This window comes from Mesoplodon bidens (genome assembly GCF_964165515.1).
Source record: "Mesoplodon bidens genome assembly, chromosome: 1".
Lineage (NCBI taxonomy): Eukaryota > Metazoa > Chordata > Mammalia > Artiodactyla > Ziphiidae > Mesoplodon > Mesoplodon bidens.
The window spans coordinates 201078751-201105834 of record NC_138176.1 but is presented as its reverse complement, the minus strand read 5'-3'; the positions used below and the strand labels follow the sequence as shown (position 1 = coordinate 201105834).

The following is a 27084-nucleotide window of genomic DNA, read 5'->3' as shown; positions in this document are numbered from 1 at the left end:
TGCTGTCTATCCACGGCTGGAACTCCATTTAACTTTAAGGAAGTCTACTAGAAGTGCCTGCTCAAGGATTCCTGGCTCAAGTTTCTGATGTGTACGGTCTCGGCCCATCAGGCATCTCCCTGTCCTGTCATCCCTCCTTCCCGTCTCCGCCTCCGCGGAATTGTCCCAGATCCAGCAGCAGCAGCACCTGCAGCTGCAGGAAAGTCTCTCCATCCCTCTTTGCGGAGTGAGGCTCAATTCCCAAGACGCAGGAAATTCGGCGGCTTTCGGGCCCCGCGGTCCAGGTTGCAAATGCCTGCGGCCCGCCCCGCCCCAGGGAACGCCGTCGCGTCGTGTTACGTCACGCGCTGCCGGAAGTGAAGCTGCGTGCACGGCGGGGGCGCGTCTCCGGACGGCTCCGTGTGTGGTTCCGCGTGCAGCTCCCCGAGCAGCGCGGGAAGAGGCCCAGCGCTTCGTTGTCGCTTCTGCCGCCGAGTTGGTGTGTCTCCCCGCGCGGGCGCCCCGAGCGCGGCGCCATGGAGGTGGTGGAGGCCGCCGCCGCTCAGCTGCAAACTCTGAAATTCAGTGGCGCCGGCGTCGGGGTTGACCAAGGTCTGGCCGTGCCGGCTCCGGACCCCGCTCCGGTCGCAGCGCCGCGGGCGGACGAGGGGGCCCCGGACCTTGCGGGGGAGCAGCCGCCTCAGCTTGCCCCGCCGTCGCTCCCGGAGCCGCCTCCCGGAGGGAGCAGCCTGGAGACGTCGGACTCGGACTCGGACTCCGACTCGGACAGGTCGGGCGCCTGGCGGTCCGGGGCGCTGGGCCCGGGGCGGGCTCGGGGAGCGGGAGGGCCCGGGGAGCCGGGGCGCGTTCCTCGCCGCCCCCTGTGGATCGCGCTTGGGGCCTGAGCGTCGCCGTCAGAGTCCCTCGTCCCCGAAGTCTGGGGGTCTTGTGTACACCGTATCGTTTTCAGCTAGAATATAGAAAATCTGCGGATATAGGGTTGTTCCGTGACCAGTCGTGTGGCGTGTCCTTGGTGGTTATAGCTTACAGTTTGGGGCAGAGCCGACTTTTCCCCATCCAGTTTAGTGTGTGCGCTTGCTTGTGGAGCCAGATAAATGGAGCATCAGGTGAAGGATTTTATGTGTTTACAAGTTGGGTCCCGGCAGTTTTGTTCGTAGAAGCCTTGTGGTGAGGAATTATTAATGAAATTAGCGAAACATTGTTATTTTACTATTACTGCAGGCTCTCCGTAGGTTTTATGAGGCACCTCCCCCTCCCTCGTGGTGTCTTTTAAATACGAAAGTTTTGTGGAGGGAGGGGACTTCGGCGTGACGTTACTACACCACGCTGCACATCGTCTACAAGTGTTTGACTGTGTCTTGTGCGACGCGGTGAACAAAATAGACACTACCCCTGCCCTGCATTCTGATGAGACGGACGAAAAATAAAAGTAAACATACCCATCAGCCAATGAGTTGGTGAAAATTACCACGAAGGAACAAGCTAGGCACTGAGAAAGTAATTGGAGAACCCAACCCGGTCGGACCCTCTGGCCATGATAAAGTTTTAATTCTAAGTGGTGGAGAAACTATTGAAGAATTTTTGAGCAGATAATTGACATGCTCAGGTTAACGTTCTGATGTTTTGCTCCGTGGAGAAGGAATTGAACTGGGCTCAAGAGTGAAAGCAGAATGGGCAGGGTTAGTGTGGAAGCAGCTGGAAAGATGTTCCGTTAGTCCACGATGCGACCATGTTTGGATTGAATATTTTGACATCTCCCTGATCAGGGTCGCTAGTAAATGTTGTAGTGGCCGAGTCAGAGAGGCATCAGTTGGGTGGATGGGGGCTGTAGACCAATAAGAATGTTAACTTCGGACAGTTAATTTGAGGTTTCCCTCACAACAAATTGGAGATGTCAGATAAGCAGTAGGATGATGAGTTTAGAGTTCAGAGGACAATTCTGGTATGGAGATGTAAATTCGAACATCAGATTACAGATAAAACTTACTTGAACTTTTTATTATGGATTTTTCAAACTCATACAAAGTACAGAGAGTAATACAATGAATGCACATATACTCATCACCAAACTTGACACTTCCCAATATTTTGCTAACTTTGTTTTATCTAACATTTTTTTTTAACCTGGTAGTGTTAAAACAAATTTCAGACAGCATGCCACCTTACCTGTAAATTCTTTACTATTCATCTCTGATAAAATACTTTTTACATGACCACCATGTCATTATCAATCATAGTAAAATGAACCCTAATTCTTTAATATCACCTAGTACACACTCTGTATTCAGGTTTTTCTAGCGGAATAGGAGTCACGTTTAACAGTTTTATCATTGACTGAGAATGCAATAGCTTGAAATGATTCCAAGGTTTCTGCCTCTGATGACTGGATTGAGGACTAAACAATGAAATAAAAGTAGAAGCTCGAAGCAGAAGCAGATTTAGTAAGGAGAATGCACTTCTTTCTTTTAACTTGTGAGTGTGAGACATGTATAGGTCATTCATACCACAGTTGCTGGTAAGCAGCCAGAGATCAGGAGTGGAGCCTGGGGATATCAAGGCTGAAGATTTGGGAGTTATCTGCACATTGGTAATGATTGAGCTTATTGGAGTGGATGAGGTTATCCATGGAAAGAGTACCAGAGAAAGAAGAGAACATGAGGACGGGACTCTTAGAAACAGTACATACAAGCTGAAGTGGGCACCAGCAAACAATTTAAGAGGAGAGTTACTGGCACTGAGAATTGCTGTGGAAGTCAAGGGCTACAGGAGATTTCAGAGAGTTGTGTTCAGCGTGGCTAGTAACTTTGAGGAGTTTCCAGGTTGAAGACTGAGAGTTTCTTCTAACTCTCTTGGCTTAGTTGTGATTTGGTCCTTGGTGACTAATAAGGGAGGTGCCTTTCCCAGAATTCTCTTCTGTCAGTGATTTGTCACATGCTTAATTATATTCAGACTGTGGCATGACACATGAGACAATTGTAATAAGAGGGTTTGGGTTATGGCAAAGATTTTGTGGTCGGTGGATTAAAGACTGCCTTCCAAATACCATAGTCGGTTTCGAAATGCTAAGCTTTTGAACAGCAGCCATAAACATCTAGTAAAGTAGATATTTCCTAGTTGAATAATCGTATTTTGGTACCCTCACAATAATACTTTTGTACTGTTTTCAATTTTTTCTTCTCTACAGTGAAACAGATTCTGATAGTTCAAGTTCCTCTTCTTCCTCATCATCATCCTCATCGTCTTCGTCTCGTGTATCCCTCCCTGCAGTGCTGTCAGATGGAGAAGATGATTTACAAGTTGAGAAGGAAAATAAGAATTTTCCTCTTAAAACAAAAGATGAGTTACTTCTAAATGTAAGTACTTAGAGTTGTTACTGAACTTAATTTGCATGTTCTAAAATATTTTATGGTACCAGTATTGATCTCATTTGGCCTATATCTGCTCCATAAATTTGAATACCTTTCTCAGATTTTATTGGTCATACCTTTGCCATGCCTTGGCTTTCTTAAGTAAAAGAAAGTATTGATCTGAATAATTTCTCAGGTTGCTTCCAACGCTAACATTTGATAGTTGTGCTGGGCATCCAGTTTGGCTTGCTGCTTTTCATTTTTTATCTTCCCTTAAGAGTGTAAAGATTTTTTCTTTTTTTTGGTCTACAACTCAGGAAATTTTGCTAAGTAGCAATTGAAATTATTTTTATAATCGACTGCATTTAGAGGAATAGTGAAATTAGATCGGTTGCACTTTTGAGGATTTATATTTACTTGAAGTTTTTGCAGTGTTTTCATTATTACAGTTGGAAAAAACTTGTTTCTTGTGGATTGGTATTGACATTTGATAGGTCTGGTCTATAAATTTAACTCCTGTGTGGTTATTTCCTTCTAAGCTGTTACTAGGAGGTTGATGGTAGTCTGGTTGAATGAAACCTTATGATCCAAGAGGAAAGTCTTCTCAGAATTTCACAGGATATTGCCACATGTTTATTCTCCCCACTCCCACGTGTACTTTAGTTATTATTAAAGCTTTTAAAAACCTTAATGATCACTGACTGTAATATAATACTTAAATCAATGAAGTAGTAAAGCAAAATTTGAAAAAATTTTTTAAAGCCTAGAGTCATTCAGGCACCTTTTCATGACTGTATTCACTCGATATTATTTCCTTTTTCTCTACTTGTAATAAGAAATTTCCTATCTCACTTAACACCTCATGTATTGAGAACCCTTGGATTTGTATGCAAATTCATCATTGATTTATATTTTCCTACTATAGACATTGATCTCTCTCAGTGGTCTTTTTACACAAAGCCTCTCCCAACTTATGACTATTTTCTGAAAGTATTGGGAAATTTGATCTTTTCCCTGTATCTTAATCACTTTTCTGTTTAAGTTCTCTCTTAGAGTATAAGAATCAACAAATAAAGGACCACAGTACTTTGATTTATGTATGTGTTTCATTTTCTTATTTATCTTACTAGACCTGGAATTTTTCCCTTGGAATTTAATGCAAAATATTAGTCAATATACTTAGGTATTTTTCTGGATAGAGTGCTCATATTTTCATCAGAAAATCAAAAAGGGTCTGTGTCCATAGAGGCCAGGAACCACGTTCTTGAGGACTGAGTTCAGACCTGATCTTTGCGGTTCCCTTAGTGCCCAGCAGAGTGCTTTTCGGATGTTGGGTTCTCAGTCAACGGTAATATGTGATTGTAGAATGCGTGAGTGAACAGGCGTCTTACATTCACCCACTTTTAAACTATTACAGCACACCTGCCATATGCCAAGTGCTGTAAACAAGACCCATCCCCTTTCTGCTCTCATAGTACCTACTGGAGAGAGAGAGATACTAAATGAAGCAGAGACAAATACAGTCAATTGCTGGAAGTGCTGTTGAATTGTGAGTGTATGCTTGGCTTATACCAGAAAATGGCATTTTTGCTGGGAAGGGAAGTATGTGAGCTTTTAAAGCTTGGAATAGTGTGTGCTGCTCTGTTCCTTTCTGTGCCAGTTCTGAAGGGTCTTTGGGAAGGATGGGAGGGGCAATTATAGTCTTTATTTTTGAAGTTTGGATTCTTAACTAGCTGTTTACTTTATATTTTCACGATTAGGAAATAAATGTACTAGAAGTTCCCAGTCTTTTAAGCCACTCTGGTGCCAGAGCTAGGTGCAGGAATGAGTTCTCTGGTCTGCCCTAAATCTTTTTGACTTAGGGTGTGAAAGAGTATCTGAGGACTCCTTCAGGACTTTAGCTCTGAAGTTAAGGGAAGAGAATGACTTGACCCTGAACACCAAGGATGGCGTGGCTACAAGTACTCAGTATCTTTAGGACTCTGCTCTTTTTCTGTTGCTCAGTAGGTGTTTCTGCGCGGGGCTGGCGGCTTGGCCACTGATACTCCTGTATGAAAGCCATGGAGAGAACTTGTGCTGGTTTACCGGGGGCTCGGTACTCAGGCCTGAACAAATAATTGAGTCTAGTGAGATGGGTATTCGGATTGCCTGGACACAAGTTACCTAGTCACTGCTGTTCTTGTGGAGAGTGTGTAGGAAAGTGTGTGCTTGAGAGAAAGCACACGGGTGAGTGTGAGAGCCAGGTGACAGAAAGGAAGCGTGAGAGCGTGTGGATTTTGAGGAGGGCGGGAGCTGGGTGGGTGTTTTCAACCCCATGCAAACCACAGGGAATGGGTCCTCGGTCACAGGAAAGGGAGGCTTAGAACACTTCAGACGGGATTGCTGTTCTGTCAGTAATAGTATTTATCTTCTGTGGAGGGGAAGAGGGAAATAATAATACTTGGGAGCAGTTAATCACATGACTTACATTGGACTCTTGTGGCTGCAACAGAGACCCTCAGATTGCATCAAGAGAAGGGGGATTTGTTGGAAACTTACTTGGATAGGAAAGCCATCGGGAACCAAGCTAGCTCTTGTGGATGGCCATGCTGTTTCTTTTGTATGCTTCTTGGGACTCTCATGGTTCTGAGTGTCATATTCTTGTTTCCTGACTCACTTCTTCTGTTTACCTGTAGATTCATCTTTTTTTTTTATTTTTATTTTTTTGCGGTACACGGGCCTCTCACTGCTGTGGCCTCTCCCGTTGCGGAGCACAGGCTCCGGACGCGCAGGCTCAGCGGCCATGGCCCACGGGCCCAGCCACCCTGCGGCATGTGGGATCCTCCCAGACCGGGGCACGAACCCGTGTCCCCTGCATCGGCAGGCGGACTCTCAACCACTGCGCCACCAGGGAAGCCCCTAGATTCATCTTTTTAATTCTAGCTTACACATGCATTTCTCTTCTTGTTCCTGGCTGTACATTTGGTATCTCCTACTTTAAACTTCTCCATGAACTGGCTATTAGTTCCATATTCTTTCCTGACTTTTGGGACAGTCCTATGACTTAGCTTAGATTTGTCTTTTTTCAGAAGATGACAGTCCGCGCTTCCTGGGAAGCATCCCCTCCTTTGTTACAACTAGCTCTGGCTGGTATTGAATGTGCCATTTGTTCAGGTCTACTGGTGTGTGTCTTCTTAGGCAGCAGGGGTTGTGCAGCAGAACTGTTTGCTCTGTGTAGTCTATTAATTTCCTAATGAAATTCTGAAGAAGATGAGAGAAATATTCTGTGTTGTCTTTGCCAAAAGGCATACATAAATTAAAATGGGCCAAACAGTAATACCAGTTTCAGAGTTTGTGCTGGATCATTGAGATCTTTAGAACAGACATGCCCAGTTTAGCCCGGTTTTATGTCCTACCTCTTTATGAAGTATCTCATGTTCTAGGCTGTTTGCTATTGTTGTTCAGGCATGCCGAGCTTAATTTTTACCTCCATTTAGCCTGTTTGTCAAACAGGAATGTTGCCTTCCTGGGTCTAGTTTTTTAAATCTTTTCCATTGTTGCAAAGTTAGGTCCTGGTGATCTACCTACTAGCTATTGCAGATCTCTCATTGTAAGAATGTAGGAGCTACAGTGAGGTAACCTCGAGATTGTTCTTTTAGAATTAAACAGTTGCTTTTTAAAAAAATTTTAATTAATTAATTTAATTTTATTAATTTATTTTGGGCTGTGTTGGGTCTTCGTTGCTGTGCACGGGCTTTCTCTAGTTGTGGCGAGCGGGGGCTACGCTTCGTTGCGGTGCGCGGGCTTCTCATTGCGGTGGCTTCTCTTGTTGCGGAGCACAGGCTCTAGGCACGCGGGCTTCAGTAGTTGTGGCTCGCAGGCTCTAGAGTGCGGGCTCAGTAGTTGTGGCACTAGAATTAAACAGTTGCAACAATCCTTTGGGATGACAAGATGTGGTTATAACTTGTTTTAAAAAAAGATAAGAGGAAGAGGAAAAACGAGGATTGGTCAGCCATAGAGGCATTGGAAAGGAGAATAGACTTAATTGGCTCTTTTCTTAATGTCACAATTACATAATATATGGCTTAAAGTTAACCAAGTGGAATCATTCTTTTAGAACATAAACCCTTTAATGCTGAGAAGGTTTATATTAATATATAATCTATACAGTAAATGTAAAGCAGCATGCATATTACAGTTTTGGAACTACATTAAACCACATAGGGTTTATTCAGTGTTTCAGTGAATTGGAAAGTTAGGTTCTATTTGAAGAACTTTCTCATCAATTTATGCTCTTAACTGTTCTTTCAAATAAATCTGATGTAATTAAAATTTAGAATCATAAGGACATTTATGGGATTGTGACATTGCAAAGTCTTAATCAGAAATGAATTTTATAAATTAGTACCTATTGAAAACCTGAAGATTTTACATAACATTTAAAATTATGATCACAGTGCTTTTGGGGATAAAACATGGATAATACTGCAATGTAGATAATGTGTATTTATACATGTAATATAAAATGACCAAGAAAAAAACTTAATGCTTGTAGGCAATTCTTGGTAAATTTACCTTCATAATTTAGAGATTGCCTATATTATATTGTATATATACCATATATATACACAATATATGGTATGTAATTTACAATATACAGTATATAGGCAATATACAAATGCAATATATGTATATATACAATATACAGTATAATATAGGTAACATACAAATGCAATATAATTAGGTTGACCATTATAGTTGTAGTTAGGGTGAGTACACTTTTTCTGATTCTGGCAGTGCAGACCCTTGTCCTAATGTGAGGATATGGAAATACGTGGGCCACCTCAAGTGGTCAGAAGTTACAGTGGATTATTTCACATTTTTGACTTCCCACCATCTTGAAATTGTATTGCACCTTGTTCTACAGTTAATAATCGTTGATTGAATGTGGTGTTTTCAGGGCCCAACTTGGTTTATGAGTTTTGTCCTAAATGCAGGCCTTGTTCAACTTCAGCTTTTTACGACTTTAGTATATCTGGAATTATTATATCATATCTTAGAATACCGATGGCACTTACTAGCATTCTCAAAATACCTGATATTTAAGAAATGGCTTATATACTTGAAAGGAGATAGGTTTTCATTAATACTTGGTGCTTTTTAAAAACAGTGCTCAGATTTTTTAAAAAATTAAGATTTTGTGCTTCATTGCACAAAGTTATTTCAGTAAAGCTTGTATGAAGCACAAATAATCCTGAATAAATACTGATTTATTCAGTAGTGTGTCCATATATACCCTGTGTATATACATGTATATGATCATTATTACACAGAAACATTCCGTTTATTAGCTTTCTCCATCCCTAGTAGATTTAATAAGTGAGTTGTGATTGTTTTAGAGAATAAAGACAAATGTCTTTAGAGAAGACTTCAGCTAGAGAGTGAGCATACACACTTGGCTGAAAGCAGAGTAACAACAGAGTTAATGACTGAATGCCCAGTGAATTGTACCAAGTACAGGAAGCTGAAGGATTGAGTGGAAGGGGAGATGACTTGCAGTGCGGTGGTTAGGGAAGGCATCGTGGCTTGACCTTAGATTGAAAGGTGGATAGGATCTCCATAGAAATGGACAGGTGAGCAGAATAGGAAATTTCCCAGTGAAAGGACCAAGTTTGTCGCAGCGGAGTTGTGTCCCCAGTGTTGGTTACACTGTAGGGGCTCAGGGAATGTTTCTTTGTTCACTCATCATCCATGGGAATGTTTTCAATTCTAAAATGGACACTTTTTAACCTTTTCACACTTCTGAAAAGTTGGGACTAATAATTGATGGCAGTGATTAGCTTCACAGTTTTTTGGCAGTGCTTTTAATTTTGTGGTATATAAAGTCAGTGTCTTAGATTCCGTGAGGTATGGACTCCTCAGTTAACATAAAAGATAATGCTTAGGGTTATATTCATCATTGAAGGTTTTTTCTTATGGAGATGGATTCTGATTTTATTTTACTTTTATATTTATGCCAGTTAACTTTCGAGAGTATTCTTATGAGCTTTGTTTTTGTGACAGTAATTTTAGAGAAAGATGGGATGAGAACATTGTAGTTTACTAAAAAAAAGGAGAATATAAAGACATTTCAAAGAAGTGTTCACTTTCAACTTTTAGATGAAAATATTTAATGGGCTAATGTGAATCTAGTGTCATGTATGATAGGGTAATTGATGAGGGTAAATTAATGCTAGTTGGTGATGGCTAAAGGAATAGCTGAGTTCCATGGAATGTTGTAAAAGTACTTTCCGTGGAGAAGTTGATGAATCCGACGAAATGTTATATGAGGTCCTAGTTGACTCACAGTGTAGAGACCTAATCCATTCTTTTTTCCAATATGTTTTACCAGTTATAGGAAAAAAAAGTTTACAATCATGGCTCTCAGTATTCCAGAGATTGGATCCTACTTTCCAACCATATCTGAAAAGGGAAGGCTCACCTAATAGCATCAGGTAATTGGCCTCCACATGCATGTCCTCTCTTCTTGGGTAACATGAGAAAGTGGTCAGATAACTTCATTCCACTTTCCTCACTTTTTAAAGTTCTCCCCAAACTGGCACCGAAAGGATTTGTTGCCATTTGGAATGTTTGATTCCTTTCCTACTGTCTGCTAACCTTTTTCTGTATTTGTGAATGAAAACCAAAATCAAGGTTCTTTAGGTAATTTTACCTCAAAAGGTCATAAGTTACTGATCTTTTCCCCCACCCCAATGATGTCTTCATAGAGCTAGGGAAGTCAAGACCATTGTAAGGTATGACTGTCTTCTAGGAGGGCCATTTTTTATTAATTTATTTATTTTGCTGTGTTGGGTCTTCGTTTCTGTGCGAGGGCTTTCTCTAGTTGTGGCAAGCGGGGGCCACTCTTCATCGCGGTGCGCGGGCCTCTCACTATCGCGGCCTCTCTTGTTGCGGAGCACAGGCTCCAGACGTGCAGGCTCAGTAGTTGTGGCTCACGGGCCTAGTTGCTCCACGGCATGTGGGATCTTCCCAAACTAGGGCTCGAACCCGTGTCCCCTGCATTAGCAGGCAGATTCTCAACCACTGCACCACAAGGCCCCGGAGGGCCATTTTTGACCCATTAGCTCCTTCCGTTTTTGTGCTGGAAGTTTTAGGCACCGTTTTTTGACTGGTGTGTCTACAGTTTAATTTTTATTAGGGTGGATTTTTAATGTTCAGTGCTTCTCCTTTGAATATTTTGTTTAACTGAGCAACCATGTAGGCCATAAAGATGTCCGAGAATCAGAATATAATCATATTCTTCTGATAGACAATGGTTGATCTTTCACGCCTGCTTGAGAAGTGTAGTTAGGACCTTGCATTTCTTTAATGCCATAGCTGTGAGCATCTGTCCTCCAGAATCAGAGTAACTGTTCAAGTCTGGTATGTAATTTCTGTATTAGTATTCTGTCTTTTTGATTGCATGCTGTTAAACATTTTTTAAAATTGTATTGTTAATCACTTGTATGAATTATTCAGAACTTTTTTTGCTTAGTTTCTCACTATTTATAGATAAGAAGCCTGAAGTAGTGAGTGGAGAGGAGCAGATTCACAACTAGCGTCAGGTGGATTCCAGTCAGCTCTGTTTTTAGTTACTATTGTGGAGGCCCGCTTAGCAGCATTGGAATTTGATCATTTGAACTTCCTGATTATTTGGTTTCTGAATAATATAGGATAATTTGTCATGGTAAAGGCTGATTCTGTCATCTAATTTACGCTTTCCTACATTACTGTAAGAAACCCTACATTGCCTTTTAGTAAGACCTTTGACTTGGAGGTGTAGAGTGTGTCAGAGTAGAGGACTGGATTTCTTTAGTATGTTCAATTTCAGGAGTTCATTTGTCAAATGCTGTGACTTTTTTTTTCTTTGCCTGATGATGTGAGTAAAATACTTTTCTTCCTTTCCTTGTCTACGCTTTGTTGTTACATTTGTCATTACATGTAGACATTTTGAATAAATATGTCCATAAAAACTGTTTTTACTTTTCTTTGATTTTGGATCAATAAAGATAATATTAATTTTGTTTAAATGAGTGCATAGATATTTATATCTAGTTGCAGATACTGTACATCCAAAACAGGTTGTTAGTTTGTTTTTAATTTTGGAAAATAACAAATAACACTGATGACAACAGGGATTTATCACACACCTTCCTTCCTGCCAGTGGAGTATTCAGGTTTGCATGAAGACCTAATGTGGTGTGTGATGTTAATAGTATGGTCTTAAAATTATACTTGTACTAATGGCCGAAAATAGATTGGTCCTCCTTTACCTGCGTATATATTTAGTAATGGAGGGCTTTTTTTTTTTTAATTTATTTTTTTATTTTTTTAAGCGGTACACAGGCCTCTCACTGTTGTGGCCTCTCCCGTTGCGGAGCACAGGCTCAGCGGCCATGGCTCACGGGCCCAGCCACTCTGCGGCCTGTGGGATCTTCCTGGACCGGGGCACGAACCCGTGTCCCCTGCATCGCAGGTGGACTCTCAACCACTGCGCCACCAGGGAAGCCCCTGGAGGGCTCTTTGATTGTGTGAGAGTGTAAAGCAGTGCTGTCCAGTAGATCTTCCTGCAGCGATGGAAATGTCCTATAGTGACCCTGTCTTCATACCATGGCTACAGAGCACTTGCATGTGGCCAGTATGACTGAAGACTGCAGTGTAAATTTTATTTAATTTTAATTAATTAAATTTAAATAATCAAATATAATTAGTGTCTTGTATTGGATAAGCAGAATAGAAGGAGTCTTTTCTACTCACTCATTAATCTTTCCATGGGGGTTGTAGGTAAACTAGGCTCATACTTTAATCTTCCTAACCGGCTGTAAACAGCCTTCTAGTCTTTTGTTTTCATTGCACCTGATTTTGTTTATATGATGAAGGGTCCAGATTTCCCTCATCAGCTCTTCCTTCAGTTTTTTAGTGTATCGTTACGCCTCTTATTTCTGATTCTTTATATCCTCTGTACTGTCAAGGCAGTAGTGTACTTTAATATGTGTTCTGGCCCCTTTATTTTGGTTATTGAAGTGTGTCTGTGTTTCTCCTCGTTTCTGTCACACATACACATCCTCTCTCCACTCGTGGAAAAGCAAAGTGCTTGATTTTTGTTTGAAGGAGATTATGAGACAGAGCAGATGCATTCATTATCTTACCAGGGCAGCTTCTGTGTTACCAGGGGGCCAGGTGTTAATCTAATGGCTGTAGTAATGTTTGCCACTGCAAAGCTGAGGTATCTGTGCATCAGTCCTGGGCAGTGAAGCTTAATTGGAAGCCTGCCTTTTTTACTTTGTTTTTGAGAAGGTCGGGTTGAGGTCCTTCTCATTCCTTGAGGATTCTCTTTTGAACTTTAAGAATTGTATTTTCATTATCTAATTTCTGCTCTGGCTGAAAAAGTCTGCGACCTCTTCTGAGATTTTTTTTAGCTTGGACTGATGAGCTAAGCCAATTAATTCATTTAATAAATTTACACTGAGCACCTACTGTGTGCTGGTCATTGTTCCTACTATAGCAACAAGCAAGGCAGACCTGGTACCTAGTTGTTGATGGATTTATTTTCTAGTTAGGGAAAGACTTTAAGCAGGTAAACAAATAGCATGTTAGACAATAATGTATTTACAAGAGAGCAAAGCCACAGGATAATTTGATGAAGAGTGACTAGGCTTGGTGGTGGTGTAGTTCTTTAGATTAGTAGTTCTTTAAATTAGTAGATAAGGTAACTTGTGACATCTACATATCAAGATCAGATCTTGTATTAATGGTCTGCCATTGTAGTCCAGAAACTTTCCCTTTGAACCTTCTAAAGTTCTGCCTTCAAACCTGCCAAAAATCTTCGTGGAAAGCACATCCCTTGGAAGAATTGTTGAGGGAGTTTGGGAGATTTTTTTCTCCCCCTTTGTCCTCCTCCTCTCCTAGCATGCTCGTTTAAGAGGAACTACTATCTCTGTTCTCCCTTGATTCAGTCCCCAAAATGCTATTTCCAAAGCAAATATACTGCTTGACTTAACTGGACTTTCAAAGGCTCCAGAACAGGCTCTTAACCTGGAATTATACAAGGCTGGTTTTACTTCTTGATCTCAACCTGGAATTGTACTAGGCTGATTTCACTTTTCTCTTAACAAGTTATATGTATAATATTTGGTTCTTTATATACCTTTTGTGTTCTGCAGAGCATTTGGTATAGAGACTTCATGCATATCGCTTTTATAGGTAGGTAGGGTCTTTTACCATCAAGAAGCAATGTGACGCCTTCATTGGCCTTTTTTAGGAATCTCAGAAAACTGTGCATGCATTCCCATATTACAGAGTACTGGGGTCGCTGAATTGGAATTAGAAGTGGGGTGTCTGTGTTCTAGGTTCTACATGAGATCAGAGATCCGCCCCATTTGTAGGCAAAACTTTTTGTTCTGTTAGTACATAGGTTTGAAACAGGGTAGTAACAGGAGTTAAGGGAGCCTCCCAGACTGTGTTTTGACCACAGGTGTGAGTCCCTGCCTCACCACAGATATTCTGGCTTTGTTTACCTTCCCTTGTCTCCCTCATGCTGGATGTCTCATAGATGTCCTTAGAGCAGGACATCAGGACTCCATTAGACCCTGTAGTCTGACCTGCTCAACTTACAGTAAATTATGTGGTGATGATATCAAAAGATGATGAAAGGGCATTTGGTAAAGTTCAACAGTCATTTCTGATTTAAAAAAACCAAACACACACAAATAGGAATAGGTGAATACTTTTCTTAACCTTATAAAAAGTTCCAGTCAAAATGCATTATTATGCTTAACATTTAAAACATTCCTAATAGTCAGACATCAGGGTCACTATCATCACAATTGTATTGTGGTCATACCAACCAGTGTCGTTTGAAAAGTGAAAAATGCAATATACTAATATTGAAAAGGAGGAGGAGGACTTATTTTTTTTGAAAATATGGTAATACAGTGAATACACAAGAAAATCACTAGACATAAATTTCAGCATGATGTTTTCTTGTGTTCAGACAATTTTAAAATTTGAAACTAGAGAAGCAATGGAAGTATCTGAATTTTAAGTCATTTTAGTATAGGGAAGGTCTTTCTAAATGTGACACAAGTTTTAAAATCGAAAAAATGAAAAGATTGATGTATTTGGTGTAGTCAAATGCCAGAGTTTAGTAAACAACTTAAATGCTAAAAAAACACGGTGAGAGGTAAGGGAGTGGATATTTGCTACGTAGTTGATAAAGAGCAAATGTTCTTAAAAACCCAAAGTTTTCTTATAAATTGATAAAAAGATAAACCTTCCAAAAGAAATGTGTATAAAGTATACAAGCAATTAATAAACACACTCAGGTAGCCAGGAAACATGTCGTCCTGATTAATGAAGAAATTCAAATTAAGGCAAGATACTGTTTTAGACCTATCAGACGGGCAAAGATTTAAAGTTTGCTTCTCAGTGATGGCAAGGAGATAGGAAAACCTCTCATACATCATTCGTGGAAGTGTGAATTGATGTAATCTTTTTGAAAAGAAATTTAGCAGTATCTATCAAAATTAAAAATGTTTATACCTTTGGATCTAGCAGTTCCACTTACAAGAATTTATCTATCATAGGAGTTACACAAAGATATGTTTTAAAGAACGTTCATGGTATCATTTTGTGTAATGATAAAAATTAAAACTGCAGATAAATGTTGTATCAGGTGATTGGTATACTAATTATAGGGCATCTATACAGTGGAACACTGTAAGAGTGTTTAAATAAAATAGATACTTATGTTTTGGTGTAGAAAGATGTGGAAGATATCTTTGGAAGATAAAAAGGATAGCTTATATTACAATGTGGATATTTTAGTTAAGTGAAACATATCAAAGTTAAATGTTAAGTTTGTGTCCGTCTAGTAAGTGTATTTGAAAGACTGTTAACAGCTATCTCTGGAGAGGAACTGGAAGGTTGAAAGGAATAGGGTGGGGGGAATTTTTGCTTTTTACTTCGTATCCTTCTATACTACTTCAGTTTTATTTTTAAAAAATCAGGGACATGTATAACTTTTGTACTCTAAAGTTAAAAAAGATCAAAATAGTACCAGAGTTTAGGTTTGTACCAAAACATAATTATGTTGCACGGGCCTTAAATTCCTCCTAATAGAACACACAAAACAAGGAGCCTTCCATTTTGTGGTCAAAGAGCATTTATTTATTTGAGAATAGTGCTGATTTTGTGTCCTGAGTGTTAACGGCATACAATCTGCCCTCCTACCCAGTTCAGAGGTTCTCATAAAAGATCTAACAGCATTTCCTCTTTTCTTCCTTTCCTCTACCTACACAATCCTGGCTTTATTTAACCAGCGGGCTTTATCACAGTCCAGAAGGAATAAAAAGTGTTTGCTCTAGACCTTAACTATAATGTGGTGAGGCAGCGGGGCAGATTTCATCACTGCGCTGCAGCATTAGAAGGTGCCATTCGCCTCTTGTAGGAGGCGCTACTCCCAGAGCCAGAGTCCTTGTGAGATGCCTGTCCCATTGCCCTCTATCATTAAAGCCTCCTGCCTGCAGCCCCCAGCATTATAGTCCTCCAGTCTCATACTTCATAGGGTACCGGGTTTCTTTAGCTAAGAACTTCTTAAACAAGGCTGCTCCATGCCACATTTACCAGTTTGTTCTAACAACTGAACCCCCTTCTCTGTTCTGATACACACATGGAGCATTTTCAAACCATGGTCTTTGCCAAGAAAAGGCTTTTCATATTTAATATGATAAAACGACAAGTGGTCATCCTCTCCTTAAAAGTACTCAGGAAAATTCCGACATATAAAACACAATCATTTCCTTCAACACAGGCCAGGCTAACCATACAGAGGTACGTCTTCTGCATTGAGTTGGCTGAGACCCTTAATGTGGCTTTTCATAACTACTCCTTGATCGGAAGGTAGCATCCGCAGAAGAAAGTTATGCTTTCGCTCTGGTTAAGTGATTTTGTTAAAAACCTCGATTTGAGTTCCCATAGAGGAAAATGATTACCCAAGATGTGCTCATCTGCAATGTACTGTATAATTTAGGTTTTCCTGTCTTTTCTAACATTTCTGCAAAAGTTATCTTTTGTCTCTGAAACTAACCCCAACATGCCATTAATAAGATCTTTGCACTTTGAAGCCCTTCTTAAGGAAAAACTTCCTTCGAAGAGTCAGTTGTGATGAAGAATAGAAATCCCTGTTTATTTACTTTAAAGCCTAAGGTCTGCTTTATTCTTAGATTTCTCTTCAACTTCATCTCTACTTCAATATCTAGTTTCTGTAGCAGCTGACATTCAGTTAGCAGCTGGGTCAGAAAAGAGAAATCTTTATTTGTTTTTAACCTAGACAGGGAAGATAATCAGGCAACACCTTCACAGCTTTTTGGACTGAAGCTTACATTCTGTTTCCAGGAATTCAGTATTTTTTCTTGAAGAGGCCAGAAATTCATCTCTTTCACACAGCCCCAGAAAAGTTAGCTGTTTCTCTGTTCAGCTGTTTAACCACAGTCAAATTAATTAACCAGCCACATTAAGGCAGCTCAGAGAACTCTCCTTGTGTGGAGAAGCTGGAAATATTTCTCTTCGAATGGAATGTCTCTGGGAGTTACTATGTGAGTTGTCTCTTTTCTTTACCTTGGATTCCTTAACAGCAGTTTTTGGGGGTAGGGGGAGGATAGTTTCTTGTTCAGCTATGATTAGAAAAATCTAGAATGGTCTTCAGGCCTGTGTTCTTATGGGTTAGGCTGTAGACACTAGATCACTTGAGTCACTTAGGTGGGGAGATGTTGAAGGGGGGAGAAATGCTCAGACACTGAAAAGGACAACATCCAAGAGATGACAAGTACTTAATGTTATGTCTCAGAAACGGGTATAGCACTCTATATGGAAACTGTCATTTTTTTAAAAGTTAACTTGTTGAAGCTGGAGGAAGGTTAATGCTTTTTTATATTTCAGGAACTACCTACTGTTGAAGAACTCACTATTGTTCTGCCTGAAGGTATTGAATTAAAGCCTCTTGGGATGGTTTCAAGTATTATTGAACAATTAGGTATGTAAATAATTTTATTAATAAAAATTATCATTTATATCCAAGCATGTACTAATAATGAAATCAAAGACTTTATGACTGGTAAATTTTCTCTGAAAGATGTAATAACACTTCATTTTACAGTCATTAGGTTTGAACAGATAAATTCAGTTTTTGCTTATACAAGTAATACATAAATACAGTGTCTTTATAAAAATTTAAAGTGTGCTTTTACTGACATACTCCTCCAGAATTTCTTTGATTTGGTATATTTTCTATTGCTGTTAAATTACTACAAATTTAGTGGCTTAAAACAACACATTTATTAGTTTACAGTTCTGTGGGCCAAAAGTGTGATATGGGTCCCACTGGCTAAAATCAAGGGGTCCATCAGGCTGAGTTCCTCTCTGGAGGCTCTGAGGGAGAAGCCTCATATTCCTGACCTTGTCAACATCTAGAGGCTGCCCGCCTTCCTTGGCTCATGGACCACTCCCTTCATTCTCAAAGCCCATAATGTAGCTTCTCTGACCTTCTTTCCTCATCACGTCTCCCTCTGACCGCAGCCTGGAAAACGTTCCCTGCTTTTAAGGACTCCTTAGTTGGGGTCTACCCACGTAATCCAGGATCATCTCCCGTTTCAAGGTCCTTGACCTTAATCACATCGGCAAAGTCTCCTTTTTAACATAAAGTAACATCCACAGGTTCAGGGATTAGGGTGTGGATGTCTTTTTTTGTTTGTGGGGTGGTAGGTAGAGGACTGGTAATCTGCCTATTGCGTTTGCTTTTATCTTATAAACATGTAAATTAGAAAGTTCTGTGATTTAACACTGATATTAATATCATGGAATATGAACCCACTGGAATACATGGGAACTAGATTCTACAGATTTCTTTTAGCCCCAGGATGTGAAGTATGTATAGGAGAGACTTTGAAATTAATGTCACTACCATTACCTCTCTAGTAATAGACACCTAAAAATAGGACTCAGAGTTGACAAAGTCATAGGATTTCTTAAAAAATATTTTATTTATTTATTTATTTATGGCTGTGTCGGGTCTTAGTTGCGGCACGCAGGATCTTTCGTTGCGGTGTGTGGGCTCTTTGTTGCAGTGTGCTGGCTTCTCTCTAGTGTGGTGTGCAGGCTCCAGAGCGTGTGGGCTCTGTAATTTGCAGCACATGGGCCCAGTTGCCCCATGGCATGTGGGATCTTAGTTCCCCGACCAGGGATCGAACCCACGTCCCCTGCATTGGAAGGTGGATCCTCTACCACTGGAGCACCAGGGAAGTCCCAAAGTCATAGGATTTTTGAACTGGGAAAAAGACCTAAATTGTCCACCAGTCCTTAGTTTAAGGAACATAGAAAAATTCAGGTCACTTGCTCTTGTGATCAGTCAATGGTAGAAATGGAAATCTGTCTTTTGATCTTTTTATGTGTCCATATCACTATTTTAAAAATTAATTCTTATATAATTTTGCAGTTTATTAATGAAAATTCCAATTAAAGTGAAACTTTTTTACAAAAATCATAATTATTAAAACTCTTTACATCACTGTTGAGTCATTACATTTACTAGTTTTTGAATTATCTTATGGTATTTAGTATGTACAAATAAGTCAGACAGGAATTTATTGGACTTGATGTATATAGAAGAAATTTAGGTCATAATGTTTATTCTCAAGGGAAAGAAGTGTAAACTATATGATACACATGGACTAATGCTTTTCGAGGATACTGTTTTGAATAACACATCTTAATAGACTTAACAAAATTTTCAACCTGGTGGGAATAAAGAGTAATGAATCAAACAGCACATGTTACTGTTGTATCAATACATGCTTGTTGCACACTCTGTTTGGAAAGCTTAAAACATCTAACATTATTTGGACCTTTTACAGAAAGGAGTGTACAATGAGTATTAGTCCACTAGGTTGTGGTGATAGTTCTGTCTGGATTTGACCATGTAATCATGTTAATCTCTTGAGTACTGTTTTCTTACCTTTCTATAAAATGAGGGTTTTGGATTAGGTGATTTTTAATTTTCATGTAATTTTTGACTCCTTGAGAGGGGGATTGGGAGGGAGAGAAGACTGAGAATAAATTCTGTCAGTGCTCACTATTATTACCTATCCTTGTCATCTTTATTCCAAGAGCAGATCTAACTCAAAAATTGTTGACCTGTGATCTGTTCCTTATGTGCATGTTCAGAATTTAGAAGCACTAGCTCTTGAAATTCATTGGGATACAATTGAAAATCTTTGAATGGATTTTAATAATCTGAACTAATATTTCAAGTGGATATTCAAGTGGAAATACTTCAATATTTCCACTAATTTTCCAAGTGGAGATGGCATTATCTGTTCAATGTGACAGAGTATTCTTGTTTGTTGCCTTAATTTTCTAAGAACCTATTATTGTGTGTGTGTGTCTGTTTGAGGTGTGTGTGTTTTCCTCTTTGCTGTGGTAGATTGGTTGTTTGACATTTGTGGCACTTACACGAATTGGAGGTTCTGCTAGACCAGTGGAATAATGCTTTTTGCCCTTTGAGAAGGGAAATGATAAAAATTACTGGGAGTTCTATCATTCTTACTTCAGTTGTTCAGAGGAAAATATATTTGTGAAATCTAACTTTTTCATATATCAGTAAGTAATCAGTGCTTTGCAGAAAAGAATTTCTAGGGTGAGAAAGAAGACTAATTTCTTCTAAAACAGGAGTTTAGTGACTAAATGTGAGATTATTTTTTGGGTAAAAATTGCTTGAGAAAATGATCAGCTTGAATTTGTTGTCTTAATGGATGATTCCAATTTTCTGTGAGATGTTTTACTTTAATTTTTTTTTCTTAGAACTGTAGCTTTCATATAAAATAAAATAATGTAGAATTTATTTCCCTGTGCTACTTGGTAATAAATAGACTTTGTTTTTTTATCCAGGAGGAATAGTTACTGAGGTATATTATCCCACCTTAAATTTCATTTGAAATTATGTTGGAATTAAAGCCTAGATTCTCATTTAAATTCTACATTATCTTCTGATTAAATCTTGAAATAATCTGTTTTGTTTCATTTTTCAGTAATAATTGAATCTATGACTAACGTACCTCCAGTTAATGAGGAGACTGTAGTTTTTAAAAGTGATCGACAGGCAGCAGGAAAGGTTTGTAAAAAATATTCAGATCCTACTAATTATCCTGTTTCTTTGTTGATTGGTTTTTCTGACTTTCACTATCTTAAAAAGTTTATTAATTTTAGTACATGAGCAATCTAGAGCTCTCAAATTTTAGTACATTCCCGATTTTCTTCAATACTTCATGTCTGTCTGTACATTGGTTTAATACTGCTTATTATCCTTTGCTGTTTGTGTCATTAAATACACATGTATACAGTTTTTTCCTGATGTTTGTCAGGTTGTTTGCCAGGCAGTGGGTCTATGTATTGAATAAGATACAATTCCTCCAGGTACTCAGTTAGGTGCAGGAGACTTTCCACTGCATAGTTGTTCATAAACTGTTTTGGTTTGTGAGGCCCTTTGAATAGTGGCTCTCAAAACTTTTTAGGCTTTGCCTTCCTCAGGTGGAAACTGAGAGTGGAATTTTTCAAGTGGAAAAAGATTTCAGTGATAGCAATAAAGTGTCACTGTAGGCACTTTCTGGGGAATTATGAATGTGTGTATCATCGAAAGGTTGGGTCCCTTTTAACGGCTTACTAATGGAACAACCCCACATGCTGCATGTCCAACCTTAAGAGGGAGGAAAGACCCAACATTTTACCCAGCAAATAACAATTCGGAGCAGTCAGCAGAGGACGTAAAACCGTCCAAGATCAAGAATGTAAATACCAACCAGGTGTTCTTTTTCTGGCAGCAGGGATGGAGTTATATTCACCTCGGGACTCCCCACTGTGTGTAGTACAGTCCTTTGTAAATTATACATGCTGAGTAAATATGTATTGAGTTGAAAACAAACAGGTAAGAAACCAGCTGCTATCTTTGGAGAAGCAACTTTCTGGGTTTAGTTTTTCCTAGATAAGCAACAGTTGGAGTCTTTTTGTTCGGAGAGATATAGTTTGTGTTTAATCAGAAAAAAACATGTATTTTGAACTATGTTATTAGGTCAACTCACATAACTTTCCCTTTTCTATATGCCTTTTCCTGTTGTTCCATTCTAACACAAATTAGAAAAGGATCAGGCTTTTATCAGGGTCCTGCCACCCTGCACCACCTACTTTTTAGGTCACCAGACTAATTTACCAAAGAGAAATGAGTCTCTTATGATTGCAAAGCAGTCAGCAGCAGAATTAATTGGGGTCTAGAGCTAATACTTTTTGGCAATACTTGAGAAAGTTTGCAAAGAGAAGAAAGACTTTTTAATACTGAAGGATGGTGCTGTGCTTTTCTCCCTTTCAAATACCTAGGCTTAGTACTTTTGTTTCAAGTATGGATCTCAGTGCTTTTGATTCAGAGAAAGAAGTACTGCAATACAGAACAAACCCTATTTACTGCTGGTGCCTTTGTAAGGGGTTAGAGAGATTCTAGGGGCTTAGCCTTGGAGGCTGCTGAGAGAGAGAGGAGTGGAAGTGGGTGGAGACTGCTGGGGAGGGAGCTCTCCATGCACAGGCAGGCTGCTGTGCCTCCTCAGGGGAGACCAGGTAGCAGAGGCAAGGGAAATGCACTTCCTGCTCTTCTTGACTGAATTGAAACTGATCATTTCCATGATTCCTTTTATTTATGATTTTCATGACAGTTCCTTTTTCTTTAATAGCTAACTTAGACAATTTCAATTTCAGTATACTCAACACTTCGCTAATTTTGAAAACCTCTGGACTCACATCTCTTATATCCCACAGTACATTTGAATTTCAGTCCTGAATAATATTAATACTCAGCCCTTCTGTCATTTGACCTTGGAACAAGTCGGATGAAAATATATTTACATCTTTAACTTTAGCTATGCGGTATAGTCTAGAAAGAAAAATTAAATCTCTCTCCAAATTTTACATAGAAAGCGTTGTAAATTCAAGAAGTGACAAGTCTTTCTAAAATATTTGATTATAAATCTAAGTACCTTGAAATAACCCCCAAGATAATGGTGGAGGTGTGGAGGGTTGAGAGTATCAGTTAAACAAACCAGTGATCAGAAAGTGAAATTGAATCTCTTAGATATTTAGCATATTTTATCCAGACACTAAATTGGTTTTACCTTTAATGTTAAACCTTTGCACATCCTTCCTTTTCCCTCTCCTCTTCAATAACAATAATGATCAGCTACAGTGTCAAATATTTTGTGTATATTTTAAAATTCACTGAAACTCTGTAAGGAAGTGGAATTATCCCCATTTACTCAAAAATCACAATAGCTAAAAAGGAACAAAGTGGAATTTACAACCCAGGTGGTCTGATTTTTTTTTTCCCCTTCCACCTCCCTCCCCCTTTCCCACTGATTTAAGGAGGGCAACCTCAGATTTGAATTTCTACTTTTGCACTTTAATCCTAATAATGATTAGTTCCTCTTGATAATTAGTGAATGGAATTGCATTTTTAATGTTGAGTTCTTTAATATTAGGAGATTTTTAAAAAGTGACCAACCTATACCACCTGTTATATCTATATAACTTGAATTTCTTTGCATTTAGTTTTGAGCATTTGTTCAAGCAGGTTTTGTTTTTGTTATTTTTTGTTTTACTTTTTAACAAATGAGAACTTTAACAATCAAAAATCAGCAACCGAGGATGTAATAAGATAGGTACTTTTAATGCAGTTGGTTTAAATTGGTCTAAGGTATTTGGAAAGTTATTTAGTAACTTACATCAAGAGTTTTAATAATAATCATGCTTTTGGCTCCAATAATTCCATCCCTTACAAATCAGTTTTCAGGAAATCTGAAGTACAGAGATTTACAGATAAAGGTGTTCATTATGGGGCATCAGTTCTTACATTGAACAGATTGGAAGCTGTCTCGGTGTTCTACAATATAAGACAAATTAAATAAATTCTGCTAAATGTATAAAAGAGTGTTAAATTGCCACAGAAATTATGCTTATGAAGAATACATTTAACATGGAAAAACTTAAAGAAACTTTAGGTTTTAAAAGGGAGCAATAGATCAGTGGAACAGGATAGAAAACCCCGAAATAAACTCACGCACTTATGGTCAATTAATTTACAACAAAAGAGGCAAGCATATTACAATGGAGAAAAGACAGTCTCTTCATTAAGTGGTGCTGGGAAAACTGGACAGCTAAATGTAAAAGAGTGAGATTAGAACATTCTATAACACCATATTACAAAAATAAACTCAAAATGGATTAAAGAGTTAAATGTAAGACAGGATACTATAAAACTCCTAAAGGAAAACATAGGCAGAACACTCTTTGGCATAAATTGCAGCAATATTTTTTTAGATCCATCTCCTAGAGTAATGGAAATAAAGGCAGAAATAAGCAAATGAGACCTATTTAAACTTAAAAGCTTTTGCACAGCAGAGGAAACTATAAACAAAAGAAAAGACAACCTACAGACTGGGAGAAAATATTTGCAGATGATGCTACCGACGGGATTAATTTCCAAAATAAACAAATAGCTCATACAGGTTAATATCAAAGAAAAAAAACAAATAAACAACCCGATCAAAAAATGGGCAGAAGACCTAAATAGGCATTTTTCCAAAGAAGACATACAGATGGCTAATAGGAACATGAAAAGATGTTCAATATCTCTAATTATTAGAGAAATGCAAGTCAAAACTACAATGGGGTATCATCTCACACCAGTCAGAACGGCCATCATTAGAAAGTCTACAGATAATAAATGCTGGAGAGGGTGTGGAGTAAAGGGAACCCTCCTACACTGTTGGTGGGAATGTAAACTGGTTGCAGCCATTATGGAGAACAGTATGGAGGTTCCTCAGTAATCTGAAAGTAGAGTTAGCATATGATCCAGCAATCCCACTACTGGGCATATATCCAGAGAACACTGTAAAAGATACATGCTTCCCAGTGTTCATAGCAGCACTATATTTACAGTAGCCAGGACGTGGAAGCAACTTACATGTCCATTGACAGATCACTGGATAAACATGTGGTATATACATAGAATGGAATATTACTCAGCCATGAAAAAGAATGAAATAATGCCATTTGCAGCAACATCGATGGACCTAGAGATTGTCATAGTGAGTGCCGTAAGTCAGAGAAAGATAACTATTGTATGATATTACTTATATGTGGAATCTAAAACAATGATATAAATGAGCTTATTTACAAAACAGAAATAGACTTGCAGACATAGAAAACAAATTTATGGTTACCAAAGGGGATAGTGGGGTGGGGCGAGATAAATCAGGAGTTTGGGATTAGCAGATACACAGTACTACTATATATAAAATAAACAAGGACCTACGGTATAGCACAGGGAACTGTACTCAACATCTTGTAATAATCTAATGGAAAAGAATCTGAAAAAGAGTACACACACACACACATGTGTATTACTGAATAACTTTAATGTACACCTGAAACTAACACATTGTAAATTAACTATGCTTCAATTTTAAAAAATAGTTAAAACGGAGCAATATACAAAAGTATGATAGAGTCTCAAAAGAAAAAAATTATTAATAGGAAAAAGACTGGAAAAATCTACACTGATACCGATCATGGTCTAGTTTCTATAATGTACATTTATTATCAGAAACATATTTAAAAACTCAGGCATATATACTGGGAAGAGTTTGAAATCAAGAGGCTCCCTTTCATCATTTATAAAACATTTTCAAAATAAAATAATAGATATGCTAAAAGCAGTTCCTTTACATAAAAGTTAAAGGCTGTATGGTATCTTTGGTTTTTGAGAAATAAACAATTTCAAGTTCAAATCTACTTTACTACTTTTTGAATTAAAAAAATGTCATTTAATATTATAAAAATGTTAACAACTCTATGGAAACAGAAGTGACTGAATCTAAAAGAATCTAAAAGTTCCATTTCATAAGATTTAAAATGACAACATTTTATTTCTCAAACGTTACCAACTGTAATTCTTTTGTTCGTATCTTATAACTTAAATGAGCAATAACAAAAACAAAAATTTATTATTCGCGTCTAGTTGGTAGTTGGTACCACCAAAATGACTTAAATTTAGCAAGGAACAAGCTTGTCACAGTTATTTTAGATTCATAGAAAGGAAATCTGGAATAAGCTAATGCATTTATGATCAAAATATGAAGGCTTTATGAGTACGCAGAAATGACTTAAACTTTTACTGGTTTTATATTGACAGCATTACCTTTGAAAACGTTTATCGGGTTTCTTTATTTTGCAGTGAAAGGAGAACTTTATGTTTCTTTTCTTTCATAGATATTTGAGATATTTGGACCTGTTGCACATCCATTTTATGTGTTACGGTTTAATTCTTCAGAGCACGTTGAGAATAACGGTATTAAAATAAAGGACACTATGTATTTTGCTCCATCAATGAAAGACTTCACCCAGTATATATTCACAGAAAATCTTAAACAGTAAGTACTTTATTGGCATGCTATTTCTTTGCTTATCTAATGTTTATGTTTTAGGAGTAATTCTCAGTGATATAGTTTCTTGTAGTTAAAATGGTATCTATCTAACAAAGAGTTCATTTGTCTTCCTGGTAACATCTCTGAAACCTACAATTGTTATCAGACTTTATAGGTCGAGATCATTTGTATCTTTTGCCCAAAATGACATGATCAACTAGTATGAGCATGTTTGGGCCATATGCATTTTGTCAATTTTAATTCATTATTTTTTCCATTATATACCTTCTTTCATATATATGCTACTTTACTATTAGTATTATAATTTTAAAAAAAAATACTTTTCCATTTTAAATAAAAATTTCTTTGGATTACATTCATAGGCTTCACTATTTAATGAAACTATAATTCTTAAGAAGAGAAAAACAAATGAGTAAATTTCAGGTTGCTTATAAATTGTAAACTTAATAGAAGAGAGAACTAAAATGTGTGTTGTGTATCAAGCCATGGTTAACAGGGTTGACTTCAGCAAACCAATGGTCTCCCTTCTGTCTGGATGCTATATGAAATATGCTATATGATGCCTGTGGCATGTGTCTGATAATATTTCTTTTCCCACCGATGAGCTGTATATTTGCCAGGTGTAAACTGTGTTGCCAGGTGTTAGCTGTAGAGCTATTTATATCAGTTCGTTTTTTTATTATAATTAAGTAATTAAAATTTGCACAAGCCAGTGACATGAATTCAAGTAGAATAGCGTTTTCTATAAACATAAGTTAAATGCTTTGGAAAGATGTAATGAATATGAGCCAATAAAAGTATTGCCCAGTTAGGGGCGGAAGAAAAGACCTCAAGGGATTGGCAGAGAGTAGATCTTAAATCTGAAAAGACTTTGCACTCAGTTTGTCACAAAGGTCCCTTTGAAATCTAGCTGTCTTTCAGTTGGAAACTTGAAATACAGGTGAAGCATTAGGGGTGTGGTTTTTGCAGGAGCTAACAGTGAGTAGTAACCCTGGTGCTTGTCAAACCCTGGTGCCAGTCCCAGCTGCAGGCCAGGAGAAGGCCTCTCTATCACCTACATATTAAATCCAGTCTGAGTTTCAGTTATTGGAAATAATCTCTGAAATGAGATGAACATTTTATTCCTGATAATTGATTAAACTCATGTTTAAGAATCCACACGATTATCTGAAGGAACTTAAAGT

The 27084-nt window shown here is 38.3% G+C and overlaps 1 protein-coding gene across 1 annotated transcript in view; it reads left to right on the top strand.

Annotated features, from left to right (window-relative positions):
* Positions 1 to 377: 377 nt before the first annotated feature.
* Positions 378 to 27084, top strand: part of NAF1 (nuclear assembly factor 1 ribonucleoprotein) — a 39076-nt gene continuing 12369 nt past the window's right edge. The window contains exons 1-5 of the mRNA XM_081239160.1: positions 378 to 769; positions 3185 to 3353; positions 17304 to 17397; positions 20447 to 20529; positions 25725 to 25885. Coding sequence (XP_081095286.1) covers positions 516 to 769; positions 3185 to 3353; positions 17304 to 17397; positions 20447 to 20529; positions 25725 to 25885 — 761 coding nt within the window. The 5' untranslated portion in view covers positions 378 to 515. The remainder of the gene's footprint in view (positions 770 to 3184; positions 3354 to 17303; positions 17398 to 20446; positions 20530 to 25724; positions 25886 to 27084) is intronic.